The sequence below is a fragment of the Microtus oregoni genome, unplaced genomic scaffold, assembly GCF_018167655.1.
Source record: "Microtus oregoni isolate MIOR12 unplaced genomic scaffold, Mior012 000008F_ref0000371, whole genome shotgun sequence".
Classification (NCBI taxonomy): domain Eukaryota; kingdom Metazoa; phylum Chordata; class Mammalia; order Rodentia; family Cricetidae; genus Microtus; species Microtus oregoni.
Genome location: NW_024543067.1, coordinates 19,691,528 through 19,710,158, shown reverse-complemented (window position 1 = coordinate 19,710,158; position 18,631 = coordinate 19,691,528). Strand labels below are relative to the sequence as shown.

The window sequence follows — 18,631 nt, the reverse complement described above, 5'->3', positions numbered from 1 at the left end:
AGGGCAAGTGGGACCCGCATCACTCTGGGCCTGAGTTCTGCTCCACCCTCCAAGGATACAGAGTGCTACCTTGTGATTTTTATCCTATGCATCTAACAAGTCCTGGTGATACTCTGCTCTGGTGAGGGACATATCAAAACTACATAAGGGGAGAGGCAGGCAGACAGACCAGACCATTCTCAGCTGAAGTTAACTTCAGTTTTCTAAAAATAAGTAAGTAAATAAATGAATAAATAAAGCTCATTTATTACATATGCACGGCTGCTCCCCAGTTCTACAAATGGTGCAAGGGCTCTGCCCTGAAGAAACTTTCATCTTCCGACAGAGCTCCCCTGGCTTCTTAAGTCTGTTTCTAGAATTGAAGAAAAAAAGAAAAAGCCCCACCTGATTCTACAGGAAACGTGTGAACAAGCTTGTTTTTCAGTGAAATGTAGTCTCAAAAAAAAAAAAAAGTTTCACTGCAGTTGAATTTTTTTTTCTTGGATAGAAAATATGTTGTTTACACATTTCTGAGTTATTTTGTGAAAAAAATCTAACACTCTGGTGAACGGTGTGTGGCATGAAAAAGGATTGGTTATTTAGGGATCTCTGAATTATTCATCTCTGGATCGTGTTGCTTTTAGCAAAAACAAAATGTGAAACATAAATACATCACTCGATTTGCTTAGATTCAGTATATTCTAGTAGCATTGCTAGGAATGGTTGCTGTCTGCACAAGGAAAATGTGGTGGCCATTACCTGTGCTAGGGCAGCAAAGGCATGAAGCCGCCTCACAGACTAATTTGCAAATCTGGGGAGAACCGAATTCTAACATTTGCACTCAAGTGTCAGTGAAACAGTCAGTCTTTAGACTTCTTCGAGAAGTTACTTTCACATCATTTGAGAATCCTGTTGATGACATGATTAGACTCAGCCAGCTGGTTAGAACCAAGAGATAAATGGTTGGCGTGAACATGAAAATCAGATTTCATAAGTCATTGCCTTTCATTGAATTTTCTTATCTCATACACAGAAGTAGCCATGACTCTGACACTACCTAAGATTGTTGTCATTATGGGTGTGGTCTAGAAACAAAGGGGTAAAGAGAACACATACAACACACATTTGAAGTATTGTGATATGTCAAGGTTTCATGTTAAATTAATAAACAGTTATAGCTAAATTCACAAACTAATACAGGAACTGCATAAGTATAATCCACATTGTTTCCTCCAATGTGGCAGAATTACAGATCACTTTATCGTAACTACTTGTGAATACCTACTGAGGGCAAATTAGAAGTGCCAGCACCCAGACAGGCTGGCACACTACGGCTGGGCACATTGACACAGCGCATGCCTGCCAGTCGTGGGCCAGGACCAGAACTGACCCGAGAATCAGAAGGCTGACAATTACTTGTCTTTTCTACTGCTGTACCGCACGTCCCCACGTTTCCTCATTCCAGAGAATGGAGAATAAAGCCCTATTTAAGATGTGAGTCCCTGAAGCAGTGAGGTGCTCTTTTGGTTAATCTACTCTGCTTCTGTGCAGCGGGAGAACCTCCAGCGCTGCTCCTGACACAGGAGAAATTCCAAAAGAAATGAGCTGCATCTCCACTCATCCAGTGGTGTTGTCCGCTTCAAACAGATGGATTCCCCTTGATTCTTCTTTTGTTCAGAGCTGGGCCTTGTGTGTGTTAGGCAGGTGTTCTACCTCTGAAGCACAACTCTAGCCTTTCCTTGCTTTTAATTGAGAAGGAAGAGGGCCTTCTCCATTTTACTAGCGAAGTGGGATTGAAGCTAGAAAGTCAGAAAAGAGTTACGGCTCTCCATTGTTTCCCCTCCATCTTGGTGTATAAATTCATGCAAGGGACATGGCCTGGAAGGTCAGAACTTGGTGAAAAATTAGCACCAGCTTCCCCCTCTAAACACTGTTTTATCTGATGCTCGGCAAGTACTCGTTTGTGTGAGAGGTGAGATGGGGGGGGGGGGGGTCAAAGCAGTCAAGGTTTTCTGACACCACGATTCTAGGATTGAATCCTGCTATAGTCTCACATCTCCTGTCTTTTCCTGTCACCTGTGCACACCACACCGAATTACTTGGAGATTGTCCATTTTGGAAAATGCCGAAAGTGAAAGACTAGACAACACCGGCTTTTGCTATATTTTTTTCCACAAAGGATTTACCCTGGCAAAGCTGAGAAGAATGGAGTAAGATGTAATAATTACATTTTAGACCTGTTTTCCACGGTCAACTTCCCTGCAGCCTGAGGGCAACCATTGCTGTAGTACCGAACACAACTGAGTGCCCAGGCCTGTGCATTGCTACTCATCCCCTAGCTCTTCCCTATACATCAGTCTATGCTCTGTATGAGCACTAATCTCCTGCTTAACATCCCAGTTTCCCTGGGTCCTGCCCAGAGACTGAGAGCCCATCTTATCTTGAATCTTAACATGCATCCTGGTCTGAGGCACTTGTTAGTTCAGTAAATGGTGACTTCTCTGTGCTTGCAAGATAACATTATGTTTAAAGTCTGTCCCCAATAACTTAAAGTAAGAAATAAGGAATTCCAGGTATAGGTGCCAAAGAGTATCTTTGGAGGTTAAATAAAAAGAAGACTCTGTACAAAGTCCAGTATCCCTTGTATTTAAGCTTGTATTTAAGCCTGTATTTGTCCCTCGTATTCAAGCCTGAGCATATTTAAATTTATTTACCATGCCTCTAGTGCGGGCAGCTGCTAAGAGTAGCTGACTGAGCTCCGTTCTAATTGGCAGAGCATTTTTTACTCATTACTTTGTGAGCTCTGAGGCAAAATTTGCAGAAGAGGCGTTTCTATCCATACTTAATTACAAGAATTTAATACCATGAGCTACTGTCTTAATTTCATCTCGCCCAAGTGCCACCTCTGGTTGTTATTTATGCAATGAAATGATGGAATTCCCGAGTCCAACTCCTTGGCATGCGGTTGATTCTATTCCCGTCATTTCCCATTCTTGTGGACACAATAAGATTCAAAAGTCAAACATTAGAGCCAATCATAGTTAAGAGACGGGATGTGCTTGGCTGTAGCTTTTCAATTTTGGAAGACAGGAAGACGCTGTCCACTGGAAGAGTTGATCATTAAAGTCTCCACCAGCAACTACTCCAAGCAGTAAAAAGAATATGCCTCGGTCGGTCTTACTTCTTGCCATGAAGTCATCTTCTTTTAGTCATGAAGTTTATTAAATGGAGGAGCAGTTTATGTCTGATGTGTGGCATCTGACCATCTGTTGCTGGGAAAGTTTCATGAGAGAGACTCGTGAGAAGTAACATTGGCATTTTATAGTAGAAACCATCTTAGTAAAGATTAGGTTTAGCCATACCTCACTTCTGTGAGCTGGGAAGAATGAAGGGAGGATGCTTTTCCTACAATAGGATGAGGGCAAGTTTAATAGTGTGCACACAGCAGTGGTAAACAGGAGCTTGTGTTCTTAAACTGCTCGCTAAGAAGTGCCCATCTAAAACTAAGGGTAGCTCCAGTCATTTAACAATAATTTAAGCTTACTCAGGAAAAACAAGATCCTCAAGGGCTCTTTCCATATAATTAAACTTTGCGTTTGCAGTACCATAGATGATCATTTTCTGCAGCTGTGTATGAAGTAAATTATGTCTTCCAGTTGGTTTTCTGCAGGTACCTACATCACATGGGGCTCATTTAATTGCTCCTAATAGAGGGAAACAACACCTGTTTCGGGTTTTAATGTTTATAGTGTGTTGATCTCTTACAATGTAGCTGGGGTTATCTCCTTAGGATCTAGCCAGGGGTACAGAGAGTGCCACTGGTTTTTCTAAACCTCACAACACAATTTTCTGGAGTGTTGATTCATTTCAAGTTATAAATTATATTCATTTCAAAAGGGGGCTGTAGTAATATGGGCGGCAGGGCTGCATTCCCAGCACCCCGGCCGCCTGCTCGGCTAGCTTATGCCCCAAAATAATTACACAGACACTGTATTCTTTTAAGCACTGCTTGGCCCTTTAGCTCTAGCACTTACAGGCTAATTCTCACATCCTGATCAACTCATCTCTAATAATCTGTGAGAACCGGTCTTACCGGGAAGATTCTAGCCTAGTCCATCCTGGGTCGGAGCTTCATCCCAGGAGCGGGGCATGGCGTCTCTCTCAGGCGTCTGCTCCCGAGAGAGCTGTGGAGTCTCTGAGCTCACTTCCTCTTCCTCCCAGCGTTCTGTTCTGTTTACTCCTCCCACCTATCCTCTAACCAATAAAATGGGCCAGGGCAGTTCCTTTATTAGCCAATGACCTTTCTCCATCAGGGGGCCATAGCAACTCCCACAGATGGGGTGGCTCGCACGTAAGAACTCCTAAGACCTCAGGGTTGTGAGGCCCAGTAGGGTATAGAGAAGGTGCGGCAGGAAGTGGCTCCTCCCCAGGCTGCAGAGTGCAGATCTTCTGTGTCACTCTGTTAGCTTTTGATGGCAGCTGTGGGCTCCCATCATCTAGAATCCAGGACCTCGCTGTCATGAGCCCTCTTCCATGTCTGTGTCTCTGAATCTCTGTCTCTTTATAAGGTCATCCATCAGGGCCCATACCTCATGAAGGACCCAATTCCAAATGAGGTTACATTCACAGGCACTAAGAAGCTAGAACTTCAACACCTGTTTTCAGGAGAAGACAGTTCAAGCCGCAGCGTATTTGATGACACACTGTCCAAGGGCAGCACCTTGCCTGTATCTTTCCAGGTTTAAATCCAAAAGCAATTAAAGAGTATCTTTCTCCTAACTGCCCATGCATGTACTAGTGTTTAGCCCTAAGGTGCTCCGCACCCATCAAATGGCATTGGCAGAGAGATATATTCAGGCCTGCACACTCTACCCAGCCCTTAAACACAGACACCAAGAGTAGAGGAAAGACTAGTTTCTCAGGGAATAATTAGAAATCTTTACCATTGAGTATTGGATACCAGATGGCCAAACAATTGCAGTGCATCAAAACACTTTAGAGAGGGTATAAGATAACACTATCACTATATCCAAGTAAGAATCAGTATAGATATGTGGGGCTCCTATTTGCCAACCACTTGTTACTTTTCTGGTTTTATGTCCCATTTTACTGAGATAACAATTAACTGACATTAATGTGTATACATTTAAGATATAGGTGTGTTGAGCTTTAACAATAAAATGTGTGAGTCCCTGTGAGTCCCTGTGAGCATCACGGTTGGCAGCAAAATGTTCTGCAGAGAGGCAAGAATGAAAACTCGGTTCAGCGTGATTTAGCCAAGCTGGTTTGAACTTCCAGAGTTCATCAGGGCAGTTTATTTTAGAGATATTTAAGTGCAGCACAATTTTGGATAAACGTTTTCTGGTAACAATATTCCAATCCCACATATACAATAAAGCTTAAGACGTGACTACATCTTTGAAAAGCACTTGTGACCTCTCCCATGGAGACCTATATATAGCCTAAGAGCTTAGGATCTGGTGTGGTCTCCTACAGACATAGCATCAGTGGTGAGCAGCCTGAGAAGAACAGGTGATATCTCCTCTAACTATGGGTTCCCTTGACTAAGAAACTAAGCCAAATATAGAGGTCTAGGGAGGGAGAGCCTGGGATAAACAGTCTAGGGATTTGGGTGAGGTCTGGCTCTACAGGTAGCAAAGATCACCAGGTCATTAATGACATCCACTCCCAATCTTCTGGGTGGAAAACAGGTAGACCTTTCCTCCATTGAGGAAACAACCTGATTAACATTCCTGGTTTCTCTAGTGCTTATGTGTGAGCACTCCTGCTCTCTGCAATGAAACAATCACATTTGAGATAATTTAATATTTGTATCCTCAGTGGTTTTCTCACATACTTTTATAATCCATAGCTCTCGGCCTTGACTACTGTTAGACAGCTTTGGATCTACTTTATGTCACTAAGTAATATCATTCATTTAAAAACTGGACTTATACCCAGGCATTTTTTATGTCTCGGTTTTCTATTCAACATAATTACTTTGAGATTCATCCACATTTTTATATGCAAGATATTTTTGTTAGTGGATTCTTTTTAAATTGCCCACTAGCTCTTTTTTTGTACTGATCATATATTTTGGTTCATCAGTTTACCTACAGATGGACATTTGAGCTGCTTCCAGGTAGGGGAATATTTAAAAATGAAAATCTCGGTTGGAAAATATTCATTAACATTACAGTTTCATTTGCTTAGTGATAGATTAATTGTGTGTGAATATAGCATGCATTTCATTATTTAGGAACTAAAGATGTTCTTTCTTCCCCCTGCCAATCCTGGGGATTGAATCTAGAGCCTCACATATGCTAGGCAAGTACTTTACCACTGAGTTAGAGTCTCAGCATAGGAGAAAAAAAGATAATAAATGTTTTCTTCTTTTCTTTCCAGATACTGAGGAGAGCAGACAAAAATGGTAAGACCAAATTTATACAATTTCTATTTAATTAATTCATTATATTTTAGACTATCTTATAAAGAACAAAGATGTTGAAAGTCCTTGAAATTGACCTATAAAATATAATTCATCAATAGTTATCATTTTCATCAAGTTATGGCTCCAGATACTCATGAGAAGAGGCAGGTGAATTCACATTTGACAACAAGATGGAATTTATGCTCTTGAAGTAAGGAGTCCTGTCATATATGGGCTAGGATTTTTCCCCCTGTAATGCTTGGGGAGGAAATAAAGCAATAATTGCATCGATTGACTGAGTGTGCTGAGCTGTGGGCTTTGTCTGTTGTGTCTTAAGAGTTCTAAGCTAGAGAACTTGAACATAAATCTGCTTGGTACCAGCATCTAGGCGCACTAATCTCATTGTGGCCTAAGGCGTTCCAAGGGCACTGTGGGACGGCTGCCTGGAAACAGTACGGCTTACTCCTGTATCTGAGGCATGGGAAACTCTCATCCACAGAGACAGAGAAGGAAGAGTTGGCAAACCAGATATAAAAGTCTGCCCTGAAAATCTAGAGGCGGCTCTGCTAAGTTCAACTATGAGCTCATAGGTAGATTTCACTCCTTGATTTCACTAGAAGTCTCCTTCCACAGAAGCAGAGCTTGTTAAGTTTGTTCTAGGGAAGTACTATACTGGAGTTACATTACTGGTAAGAGTGGCTTGATGGTTTTAGAGTACAAAGGCTTCTTTAGCTTTCTGGGAATCTCACTTCTTATCTCCAAGAAAAGAGCGCTGACAGACCTGACCGTTAAATCATGTTATATACATCTCCCTTAAGCATCCAGAACCAGAAGAGCTTTTCTGACACTGTGCACCTTAGTCCTCAGCACCTAATGGTCCATCCAGGGAGCTCTGGGGGAGCACCCCAAGTCTGAGAGCATTAATCACTTTATTCAAGCGATGTTGCAGCGATTGTTATATCACCAGTTCAGGGCATCTTTATTCACTTGTGCGATCTCATTACTCTTGAGCATGGAAGTGAGGAGGCTTTCTTATCTGACTCTTTAACCCTCTGCCGGGGTGCCGGGGTGCCGGGGTGCCGGGGTGCCGGGGTCAGGTAGCACACTCGTCTATGCTGCTGCTGTGTATTTCAGCACCGACCTGCTGTTCTGACAGATACACCTGGCCCCTCTCACCTGAAGCCCCTTCTCTCTCAGGTTGTGCCTTTGTTTTCTTGGATCTCCAGATTCTGGTAAGGCCTGGTAATTTTACCTTTGTATCCATCTTCCCACTCTCTATCAAAACTATCATACTCCACAATCATGGTAAAACCCAGTTACCACAACCCATATTCGTGACATAAACCACCCGACAAATCAATTCACATGAATGACTTTAGAGGCTGATGGTGCCCCCATATTTTATGGTACACAGAGGAGTTACCTGTTCCACCCATCCCTTACTCCCACAAGTTCCTCCCACTAACATGATTCCTTTCTGTTCCCTACTCCTTTCTCATGTCTGCTTTTAGCATGTGATGAGACCTCCTTCTCCCTGATCTTATCTCTCGCAGGCAAAGACTGCGTTTATCCTGCAGTCCTCTGAAATATACAGTTTCCTGAGTGTTTCTCCTTACTCACAGCTCCATGACACAGGCTTGAGTAATCATGGTTACTGCGACTTTCCACTCCAGGGACCTTGAGAATGTCCACGTCTTGCATACGGTCTTGCACAAAAGGCCTCCTATCTAACTCTTTCCTACACTGCAGGACCCCGCCCTCTCTCTGAGTTCCTAACTCTTCCCTGTGCTGCAGGACCCCACCCTCTCTCTGAGTTCCTAACTCTTCCCTATGCTGCAGGGCCTCACCCTCTCTCTGAGTTCCTAACTCTTCCCTGTGCTGCAGGGACCCCACCCTCTCTCTGAGTTCCTAACTTTTCACTATGCTGCAGGACCCCACCCTCTCTCTGAGTTCCTAACTTTTCACTATGCTGCAGGACCCCACCCTCTCTCTGAGTTCCTAACTCTTCCCTATGCTGCAGGGCCTCACCCTCTCTCTGAGTTCCTAACTCGTCTCTATGCTGCAGGACCCCATCCTCTCTCTGATTTCCTAACTTTTCACTATGCTGCAAGGCCTCACCCTCTCTCTGAGTTCCTAACTTTTCACTATGCTGCAGGACCCCACCCTCTCTCTGAGTTCCTAACTCTTCCCTATGCTGCAGGACCCCACCCTCTCTCTGAGTTTCTAACTCTTCCCTATGCTGCAGAACCCCACCCTCTCTCTGAGTTCCTAACTCTTCTCTATGCTGCAGGGCCTCACCCTCTCTCTGAGTTCCTAACGCTTCTGCATATATAGATCATTTTAGAGGAGGGCTAAAGTTGATCAAGATTCCAGTTTGCTTAGCCAAACTTGCTTCCCTAGGGCAAAACTCTGTCTTCTGCATCAACACTATGCCTAGCACTCACCTTTACACTAGTTGGTATTTGTTTGATAAGTTACTAGTGAAGATACTCTGCCAGGATACGCTGCTTTGATCCGCCCACTCCTCTCTGCCTTCTCTCTACCTTATTCTTCACCCTGACTCTTGGTATAAAGTCGGGGCATGCTTGGAGTCTAGCAGCTCTGGGCCTAAATCACAGTTATCCTACCTCATGACTCCATTGATGCCAGGAATCACTGTCAATAGCACATGAGACAATGTCAAACCTCTGGGGTGGTGCCTCATACACAGTAGCAACTCAGTTTCCAAGTTGTGAGCTCTGTTGTGTCGCGATGCTTTGGCCGAATGAAGCAACTGGTGACATTGCAGTATTGTCTCCTGTAGCAGGACTTGGTGGGGAAGCAACATAAGGCTCTTTACCAGTCATGCTGAATTGAAAAAGAAAAGAAAGGGGGGGGGGGGTCTGGTGTAAATAAGGAGATAAAAAAATAGCCATCTTCGGTCCCAATGAGGAGCAGAAGGAGGGAGAACATGAGCAAAGAAGTTGGGACCACGAGGGGTGCACCCACCCACTGAGACAGTGGGGCTGATCTATTGGGAGCTCACCAAGGCCAGCTGGACTATGACTGAAAAAGCATGGGATAAAACCGGACTCTCTGAACATGGCGAACAATGAGGGTTGATGAGAAGCCAAGGACAATGGCACGGGGTTTTGATCCTACCTAATGTGCTGGCTTTGTGGGAGCCTAGCCAGTTTGGATGTTCACCTTCCTAGATATGGACGGAGGGGGGAGGACCTAGGACTTACCACAGGGCAGGGAACCCTGACTGCTCTTTGGACTGGAGAGGGAGGGGGAGAGGAGTAGGGGGAGGGGGAGAAGGGTGGGAGGAGGGGGAGGGAAATGGGAGGCTGGGAGGAGGCAGAAACTTGTTTTTTTTTTTCCTTTTCTCAATAAAAAAAAAGAAAAATATAGCCATCTTTTTGTATCATAAGATCTCTCGTTGGAAATCAGCAGCTATTTATTCTGTGTATCTACTCTCTTGGTAACAGACTCATGTGATGGAGACCCTTGTGGACAGCTTAATTGGTGCTGAGATAATGAAAGGAATGAGAAGCAGTAAGCAGAATGAGTCAGCTGCCCGAGGACAGAATTAGCATTTGGACGCCTTCTGACATAAAAGAGAAGTTGCTGGGTAAATGGGAGAAAGTACATGATTAGGGATTAGCTGTAATGATGGTGTCTTGGAGAGAGAGTTTTTGGTCTGGTTGTTGTTTTGAAATCACAGGCTAGGATCCTAAGCAGAGAGATAGACTTGAAAGTAGTGTTGCTTAGGGGAGACACCAGGGCTTTGATCACTAAAGCCCAAAATTAAACTCGGAAATGCGCAACTCTGGAGGAGCTTCCTCACCCACGGCCGGAAAGAAAATGGAAACAGTATACTGACATTTTTCAATCTTCTAAAAATTATTTTACATCTAATCTTTACTTAATGATATTTAATTAACAAAATAGTTGATTGTGTGTATTAATGGTATATAACATGATGTTGGGCTGTATGCATTCATTGTGCAATAGTTACCACAAACTGATCAACACATTCGTCACACAGCAGGTCCCCAGAACTTGCTGGTTTTATGACGGGAAGCTTGTATCCTTCTAAGAACATCACCCCATTTCTCCTACACCCAGCAGCTGGCAATTGCCACTCTACTCTCTGTCTCTATGGGTTTGACATTTCTCAGATTCTACATATAACTAAGATCATACAGTGTTTATTTCTTTGTGTCTGGGCCAAGAGATTTTCTTTAGCTCAGTAAAAAGCAAAGTAAAAAGGCTCCTAGTGGTGAGAGGTGACATCCAGTTCCTCTTTTGGGGACACGCAAGACCCACGACTGTGCCTGTCAGTGCCCGTCAGTGCCCGTCAGCTAATAGGGTAGATAAACAGCATTTGTGACCCAGTGTGATGCCTGCCTCCCACCGAACAGCCCTGTCATTCTCTGGCTTTTAGTTATTCTAGTCTGTGAGGGCAGAGCTGTCTGAGGTCCAAGAGTCTGAGCAAAGTGCCTGCTGTGACATAGGTGCTCAGTAAACCTATGAAGAATTGTGAGAAGGGCGTCATCAACAATTTGACCTTGAAGCCTGAATAAGAAATGGAATCATATGGATTTATTTAATCAAGATTCACCCTGCTTAAAGCTATTTTTTTTACCAATTATTAATAGTGACTAAAATGTATGGTTGACTATTACAGTCTAGGACCAGCCCTAAGTTCTTCATATACATTGTCTTAAATCAGTCTGAAAGTCCACCATAGGCTGTTTAAAGTCGTAGGAAAACAAGAATTTGAGAACTAGAGATTCAGTGCCTTGTTTCCTACTCTCGCCGCATGATATTGAACAAGGCACTCACGCTCCCTGTGTTTCCTCGTCTGTGAAATGGGTGAATGATAGCATTCTGTCACCAAGTTGCCTTGAGAACTAAATGAGATTATGCTTTTGAAGCATTTTACTTTTATCATTACACATTATGTATACACAGTAATGGATTTCATTATATTGAATTTCATATTCACACACACACACACACCCTCGCCTCCCTCGCTCACCCTTTCTCTCCCTCTTCCCAGTTTCCCCCTCTTCTTCTTTTGCACCCTTTTCCTTACCTTTGGTGACATAATGTGTTTCATTAGGATTGCTCACAGGAGCATTCATGAAGAAAATGTTTTTCCTCCATCAATTATTAACTGCCTACACATTTTCAAGGAAAAGCAAAGCCCTGCCTTCCCAGTTCCGCAGCAAGGTATTGGCAGGTCCAATCTTGTGCAGACTTGTGGGTATCGCCACACCAGCTGCGAGGTCAGGAGTAGAGTTAGACATGCAACTCTCAAGAGTCAGAGTTCAGTGTTGTCCCTCCCCCATCTTCCTCTAATTCTTCTCGTTCTTTTTCTTTCCACTTGCTCACTAATGTTCCCTGAGCCTTGGGAAGGAGCAAAGTGGAGGAGGAGCAAAATGTGGATGCCTTACTTAGGAATGGGCTGCAAAAGTCATTTCTTCTCCATACTTTGACCCATTCAGCCACTGCTGACAAAAGACAAAGATGCTTCCTTGACCACAGTTGATGGCAGAACTCTTCTGTGTGCCTGACATTGTTATTTAGAAGGTAATTTGATAGACACACCGCATCTCTACAGCAAAACAGCAGCAGTAGCTTCCTTACTAAGGCCTGTGACTCCCTGTCCCAGCCATGGGCTATGGATCATATCTATCGTACCGTGTGTGAAACCCAATCCAAACCCAATCAGAAAGTGATAGGTGACCTCTGTGATAGACTTGCCACTGTTTGACCAATCAGCGCATTTTGCCTATCTCAGTACTGTTTCATGCAAGGTCCACAGCTTGGTTAGTATGCTGTTATTATTGATGTCAATCCTCCCCTGGCAGTGCCGTATTAATTTCAATCTAGGTAATAATAGCGTGTATTTGTAGCCATCGTTTCATTTTTGATGGACCAAATGACGCTAGAAGCATTAGGTAACTGTCTTTGAGTTGTATCTTATGCAATTAGCAGAACCAGCATAGTAAATCAAGACCTTTCTTACTCTAAATTGGCTTCTTCTGGTCTATATACATACGTGTTTGTATATATCCTAGTGTGCAAATGCATGACTCTTAGTTGTTGTAACACCAATCTACAGAAGTCTCGTGTTCTGTTTTTGCAATACATGATCGTTACATTTATTTAATGTGTTAAGTATTTTATAGGAAAGCTGAAAAAGGTATAAATGTATGGCTAGCAAATCTCCAGAAAACAGCATTGGCTAAGAAAATCCTGGGCAACGGTTCACATACTATTTGTATATTCTGATGACTGCATTGGGTTGGAGTAATACGGAATTAACTGTATGAAAATTGATTAAAAAATAAATAGCCTTTCAAGTTTATCCTCCAAAGCTTGGTTCATTTGATCCTCTCATGAAAATAAGCTAGGTAGAGACTAAAGGTGTTCAAGGGTTCAGTAGGTGGGGCTTCTTTACAGAGAGGTGAGGTGTTTGCATACCGTCCTCAGAACCTGAGAGAGGTCTATGTCTTCAGAGAGGTGTGAGCTTCCCTGACAGTTATCCTTCAACCCTAAGGAGCCTGCAAACCCTTCCTACTTGTAATCAAGGATGTGGCCCCAAATAAAATGGAGAGATTGAGATATATGCCCAGAAATTGATATAATTGGTATAAGGTTGATATTTATTTCATAGTTTCTCACTTGTTTCTTAAAATGGACATGAAGAAGAGTAAGACAGTTTGAAGGACTCTCAAGTAGCCCGTGCTGCGATTTTTCTTAGGTTTGATGAAAAGTCAGATAGACACCTGCCACCCTGGAAGCCAGATCTATGAGCAATGAGTCATTTAGTCTGTGCCCGAAGAAGGACCCTGTTAGGAGCGGCTCACCATCCAGAGAGTGTGAGAAGAACTCTAGTACAGATTCTGACTCTAATGACTTATTTTTAACAAAACAAGGGAAAACACATTTTCTATTTCTTTAGTACTTTCTTTCTGATATGTAAAGCAGTTTCACACTCACAAATGTGTTACTTTTCTTGCAGAAGTAGAAAATCATGAAGATTCTGATTTTTACATAGCAGGGCTTAATGGGTATCACAGAAGGAAATCCAGATTCAAACTTCTGAACCAATAAATGGCCATTAACTGCTCAGCAGTCAGTCCTGGCTATGACATCAGACCCTGGAGTACTCCGGGCATAGCATTTACCCCCAAACCTGAACCCAACCTTATATGCATGTGAAAGTCACGTTAGCTGTTGGCTTTCTTCATTCTAGAGCCCAGAGGAAAGCAGCATGGTGTTAAGATCATGACCTGCAGTCAAATGAACTGAATTCCTATCTTTGTTCCATTGTCTTATGTGACCTGCATAGCTTGCTTAGCTTCTTTATCCATAAAATGGAGCAAAGGTTGTGGCTCTGCTATGTGCCCGTGAGAGACTGAGATAACGCACGGAAGCTGGTCAGGATGGTGGCTGACCCTTGGGAAGTCCTTGGTAAATATTGTCAAGTATTATTATTCTTTGTCCTACTCCCTCTTGGTTGTGAGCCTGTCCCTCTCGACACCTTACCCCCCTCCATCTGATGGGGGCAGTTACCAGCACAGCACCCAGAGGGTCGTCCAAGATGACCTGACGACAACCCTAGTTTACGTTCTGCATGCTTGGCATTGGTGCTTCACACATGACAAAGCAGTCTTTCAGATTTTGTGTTACTGTCGCTGTTCCATGTTGAAAACTAAAGAAATTGAATTGACCTTTATTTGTAGCTTTTGAAAGAATTAAAGGAATATGGGATGTGTCATGTGTGTAAGACTTCTCATTAAAAATTTATGCCATGCAAATTTTATTTTATTTTATTTTTCTCTTTTTGAGACAGGGTTTCTCTGTATAACAGCCCTGGCTAGCCTGGAACTCACTTTGTTCCAGGCAGGCCTCAACCTAGCTAAGATCTTCCTGCCTCTGCCTCGCAAGTGCTGGGGTTAAAGGCGTGCACCACCCCAGTTTGCCATGCAATTTCGTAAATGATACCAAAGTATCCTGTGATCAATATACTTCTTTAAATATAATGATATTATCCTACAATATGGTTTCACGCAGCCATATGCAGATCTTTTAAAAATGATGATTTTTTTTTTTTATTGAAGCTGATGAGAATTATGTGTAGCTAGGGTTGGAGTGGAGGTTTTAAGTGCTAGTCTCAGACCTCCATCTCTTTCCTGTTTATATGCAATCATTCATTCATTTATTCATTCATTCATCTGCTACTGTACATTGATCTTGTGTGCCACCCTATAAAGGCACTAAATTCAAGTCTCTCTCTCTCTCTCTCTCTCTCTCTCTCTCTCTCTCTCATACACATGGGGGGAAGAGTGAGAGAGACAGAGAAACATCAGGGAACAGAGCAGATTTTTGTTTTGTTCTATTTTGTTTTTGGTGTGTTTGTTTGTTTTGCCAGTAATGACTGAGGAGTCACACACATACATCAGGTAAGCAGAAAGAAAGGAAAGAAAAGACTTTCTGCTGGGTGGGAAGACACTTGGGGAGCTGAGCTCAACTTCTCCCTGGGGTCTGGAGCTTTTAAAGTCTCTGAGGGGTGGTTCTTCTGTAATTTAGGGTTGGCTACTTTTGGAGAAAGAAAGGATGGCTCCCAACTGTTATGTAAACAAGCCAGTTGAAACAGGATCCAGCCTTGAACTTGCTGAGCCAGTCCTGGCAGGAGATGAAGCCCACAGTTCTTTGCTTTAAATCCTCAGCTTAGAAGGTTGGGGAAGGGGGGCTGGAGAGATGGCTCAGCGGTTAAGCGCATTGCCTGCTCTTCCAAAGGTCCTGAGTTCAATTCCCGGCAACCACATGGTGGCTCACAACCATCTGTAATGAGGTCTGGTGCCCTCTTCTGGCCTGCAGGCATACAGGCAGACAGAACACTGTATACATAACAAGTAAATAAATAAATATTTAAAAAAAAAAAGAAGGTTGGGGAAGAAGTCAGCCATCTTTTAAATTCACTGCTTTTATTACCTAGTTACATCCACTCTCCCTGTCTGTCTGCCTATCAGAAAATCTAACTCCTAGTTCCTCACCCCTCTGCTGCCCAGAAGTCACCCCAACTGCTGCTAGTGAGTCAATCTGGCCAAAAGTTGAGGGAGAAAGGGTAGCAGTTTGAACGACTCAGAGGAGGGTCATAAGAGACCGTGATAACATTTAGCAGATGACAAAGATACAGAACATTAAGATGGCCATTTGATGACATTGTGCATCCTCCGAGGACGCTTTTCCAGCGAGGTACCCACTTGTCAAACTCACAGGTTTGGGGAAATTATTTACCAAGTGCTGTCCCTGAGACTTTGCTAGGCAAGCCTAGAAAAAACAAACAGACAAACAAACAAATCTGGAGGGATTGTATGTATTTCTCCTTTACATTGTTAATTAGATCTTTATATTTTATCATGGTTTCAGCAAACAGACTCTGGATTTTACTCAAGCTTGGCCCATAGTGTCCACTCCCATTGGACGTTACACCTGACCCATGGGCAGAGGCTTCTGCTGCTGGAAAGGCATGGCCAATGAGACAACATCTTCAATTGACTTCTCCAGTCATTTGATCCCTAGGCAAGGGTCTGGGGTGACAGACAGCTGATTGCATAGTTAAAGTTCATGTTTTTGAGGTGGAAGTAAATTTGAGTTAGATATTAATTCTACATTGTAAGGAATGCCATGATAGAAGTCTTCAATGGGGGCTATCCTGGAGTAATCTTCCTGTTTGTGTGTTGTTCAAAAACCTGTGTTTGCTACTTGTTGTCCTCAGGATAAAGCACAGGCTCTTTTACAGGGCTTACCTACCTATCTACCTACCTACCTACTACCTACTACCTCCCTACCTACCTACCTACCTACCTACCTAACCTCCCTCCATTTGTGTCTGTAGGACACTCAGCTCCAGATCACCCATCTCTCTGTATATGAATAAGCAGAGCTCTGTCTGCTTGAAACAACTTTCAAGCCATGGGTTTCCAGTAAAGTTGGTCCCTCCCATTCAGACATCTCTGAATTCTATGTGGGAGAATATGCTGGCTAGTTTTATGTCAACTTGATACAAGCTAGGGTCATGTGAAAGGAGGGAATGTCCATTGAGAAAAATGCCTCCATAAGATCCAGCTGTAGGGTATTTTCTTAATTAGTGGTTGATGGGGGAGGTCAAGCCCATGGTGGGTGTTGCCATCCCTCGGCAGGTGGTCCTGGGTTCTATAACAAAGCAGGCTGATCAAGCCATGGGAACAAACCAGTAAGCAGCTCCTCTCCATGGCCTCTACATCAGCTCCTGCCTCCAAGTTCCAGTCCTGCTTGAGTTCGTGGCCTGACTTCTGAGAAAGCCTAGCAAAAAGAAAAAAAAAAAAAACCTAGCAAAAGCCTCATAGTAAGAGCTTCATTCTTTGCAATGCTTGTATCACTTTTATTTATGTAAGTTGCTACAAACGTCTGTAATGTTTCCATGTTTCTTATGACATTTTACATCACACATGAATGGTTTTATAAACCTCTGAAATATGATAATCTGCAAATTACCAAGTTTTATATAATCTTGAGGGTATTAGTTTATGCATGAAATGAAATTGTCATGTTGACGGAGATTTCTGTCCCACCTAGTTCTACAGACATTCAGTCCCAAAGAAATACACAGAGGTCTATATTAATTATAAACTAGTTGGCCTGTTAGCTCAGGCTTTCTCATTAACTAATTATTACATCTTATATTAGTCCATAATTCTTGTCTGTGCTAGCCACTTGGCTTGGTACTTTTATCAGCAAGGCATTTTCATCTTGAGTCCTCTGTGTCTGGGTGATGACTGCAGACTGAGTCTTTCCTCTTCCCAGAATTCTCTTGACTGGTCGCCCCCACCTATACTTCCTGCCTGGCTGCTGGCCAGTCAGCATTTTATTAAAGCAATACAAATGACAAATCTGTACAGAGAACAAGACCATTGTCCCACAGTATTGTTGTACCTAATAGAACTAACTAACTTAGTAAAACATTTCTTCCTACCACATGCTAGACGGTCTTCATGAGATTCCACAGACAGGATGGTATCTTTGTTCCATCCATTGTACTTATCCTCGAGTAACCTAAGACAAAACTCAAGAGCACAGAGGTTGTAACTAGAGTGTGTATCTAGAGTCCCTTCTAACTAAGGGGCTCAGCACCTAACTAGGGCACCTCATTTGGTACAGCTCTGCAGAGTGTTGCTCTGCTCAGAGTTTCTACTCATCTTTATTTCTATTGTTCTTCTATAATAAAAAAACAATACTGACATAGTCAAAGCAGTTTGAGAACAAAAGAAAGGAAATGTGGAATTATTCTATGATCATGTTTGAAGATGCACAGTATGATGGAGATCTGGAACCACAGAGGTCAAATGCCAGCCTTGGGTTTTCTAGTTTTTTTCATTTTCATATACACCAGATATTTTGATTCATCCTTTGTGTGCCAGAAAGCATCCTAGTGTTTGAGGATACAAAGAGGAAAGGATATTTTAGGATTCATTTATGAGGCTGTGATGTTGTTGGAGAATTAATCTCCCTGAGCTTATTTCCCTGCTTTTAAGTAAGGATAGAAAATTTGCAGTAATTGGGAAGAATAAGAAAGATAAATCCCCATGAATGGTGCTTAATATTATGAATAATCAAAATATGTCAGCTTCCTTCATTAATTCCCTGTAGGTATGTCCTAAAGATACGATTCTTCAGCTGTAGATTCACCATGAAAGGTGGATTGTACCAACACGGAACTCCTGCTAGACTTCCTATTCATAGAGCACACTATGTATCTGTGCAGTGCAACGGATTCCTCTTTCATTTTCTGCATGGATTTGAGAAAATGGAGCTAATCAATAATAAACCTTTAATGATGTGAGAAGGGCTGACTGAGGGTTGATGTTCCCTGTGGGAACTCAGTGTCTCATGGGTGAGTGAGTCATAAGCCTGCGGAAGACTGAAGAACTTTGTCTTCAATGATGCAAAGACATCCAGAACCAAGTGACTAATAAGCCTGTGGCTGTAGAAACCATTAGAGAAGAAAGGTCCCCAGGCACAGAGTGGCCTAAGAAGGCTAATGTAATAATTGTTCTGCATTAATTCTCTGAAGAAGGGTAGAGGTTAGGAAAACAAGAATGGATCTTCAGTTAGGACCAATTCAGTTTAAAAAAATAGTTTAATTGAAGTTAGGAAATTGCCAGTTTTTAACATGGAAAC

The 18,631-nt window shown here is 42.7% G+C and overlaps 1 protein-coding gene across 1 annotated transcript in view; it reads left to right on the top strand.

Moving 5' to 3' along the window:
- Positions 1-18,631, top strand: part of Necab1 (N-terminal EF-hand calcium binding protein 1) — a 142,316-nt gene that overhangs the window by 1,901 nt on the left and 121,784 nt on the right. Inside the window, exon 2 of the mRNA XM_041657582.1 lies at positions 6,385-6,409. Coding sequence (XP_041513516.1) covers positions 6,385-6,409 — 25 coding nt within the window. The remainder of the gene's footprint in view (positions 1-6,384; positions 6,410-18,631) is intronic.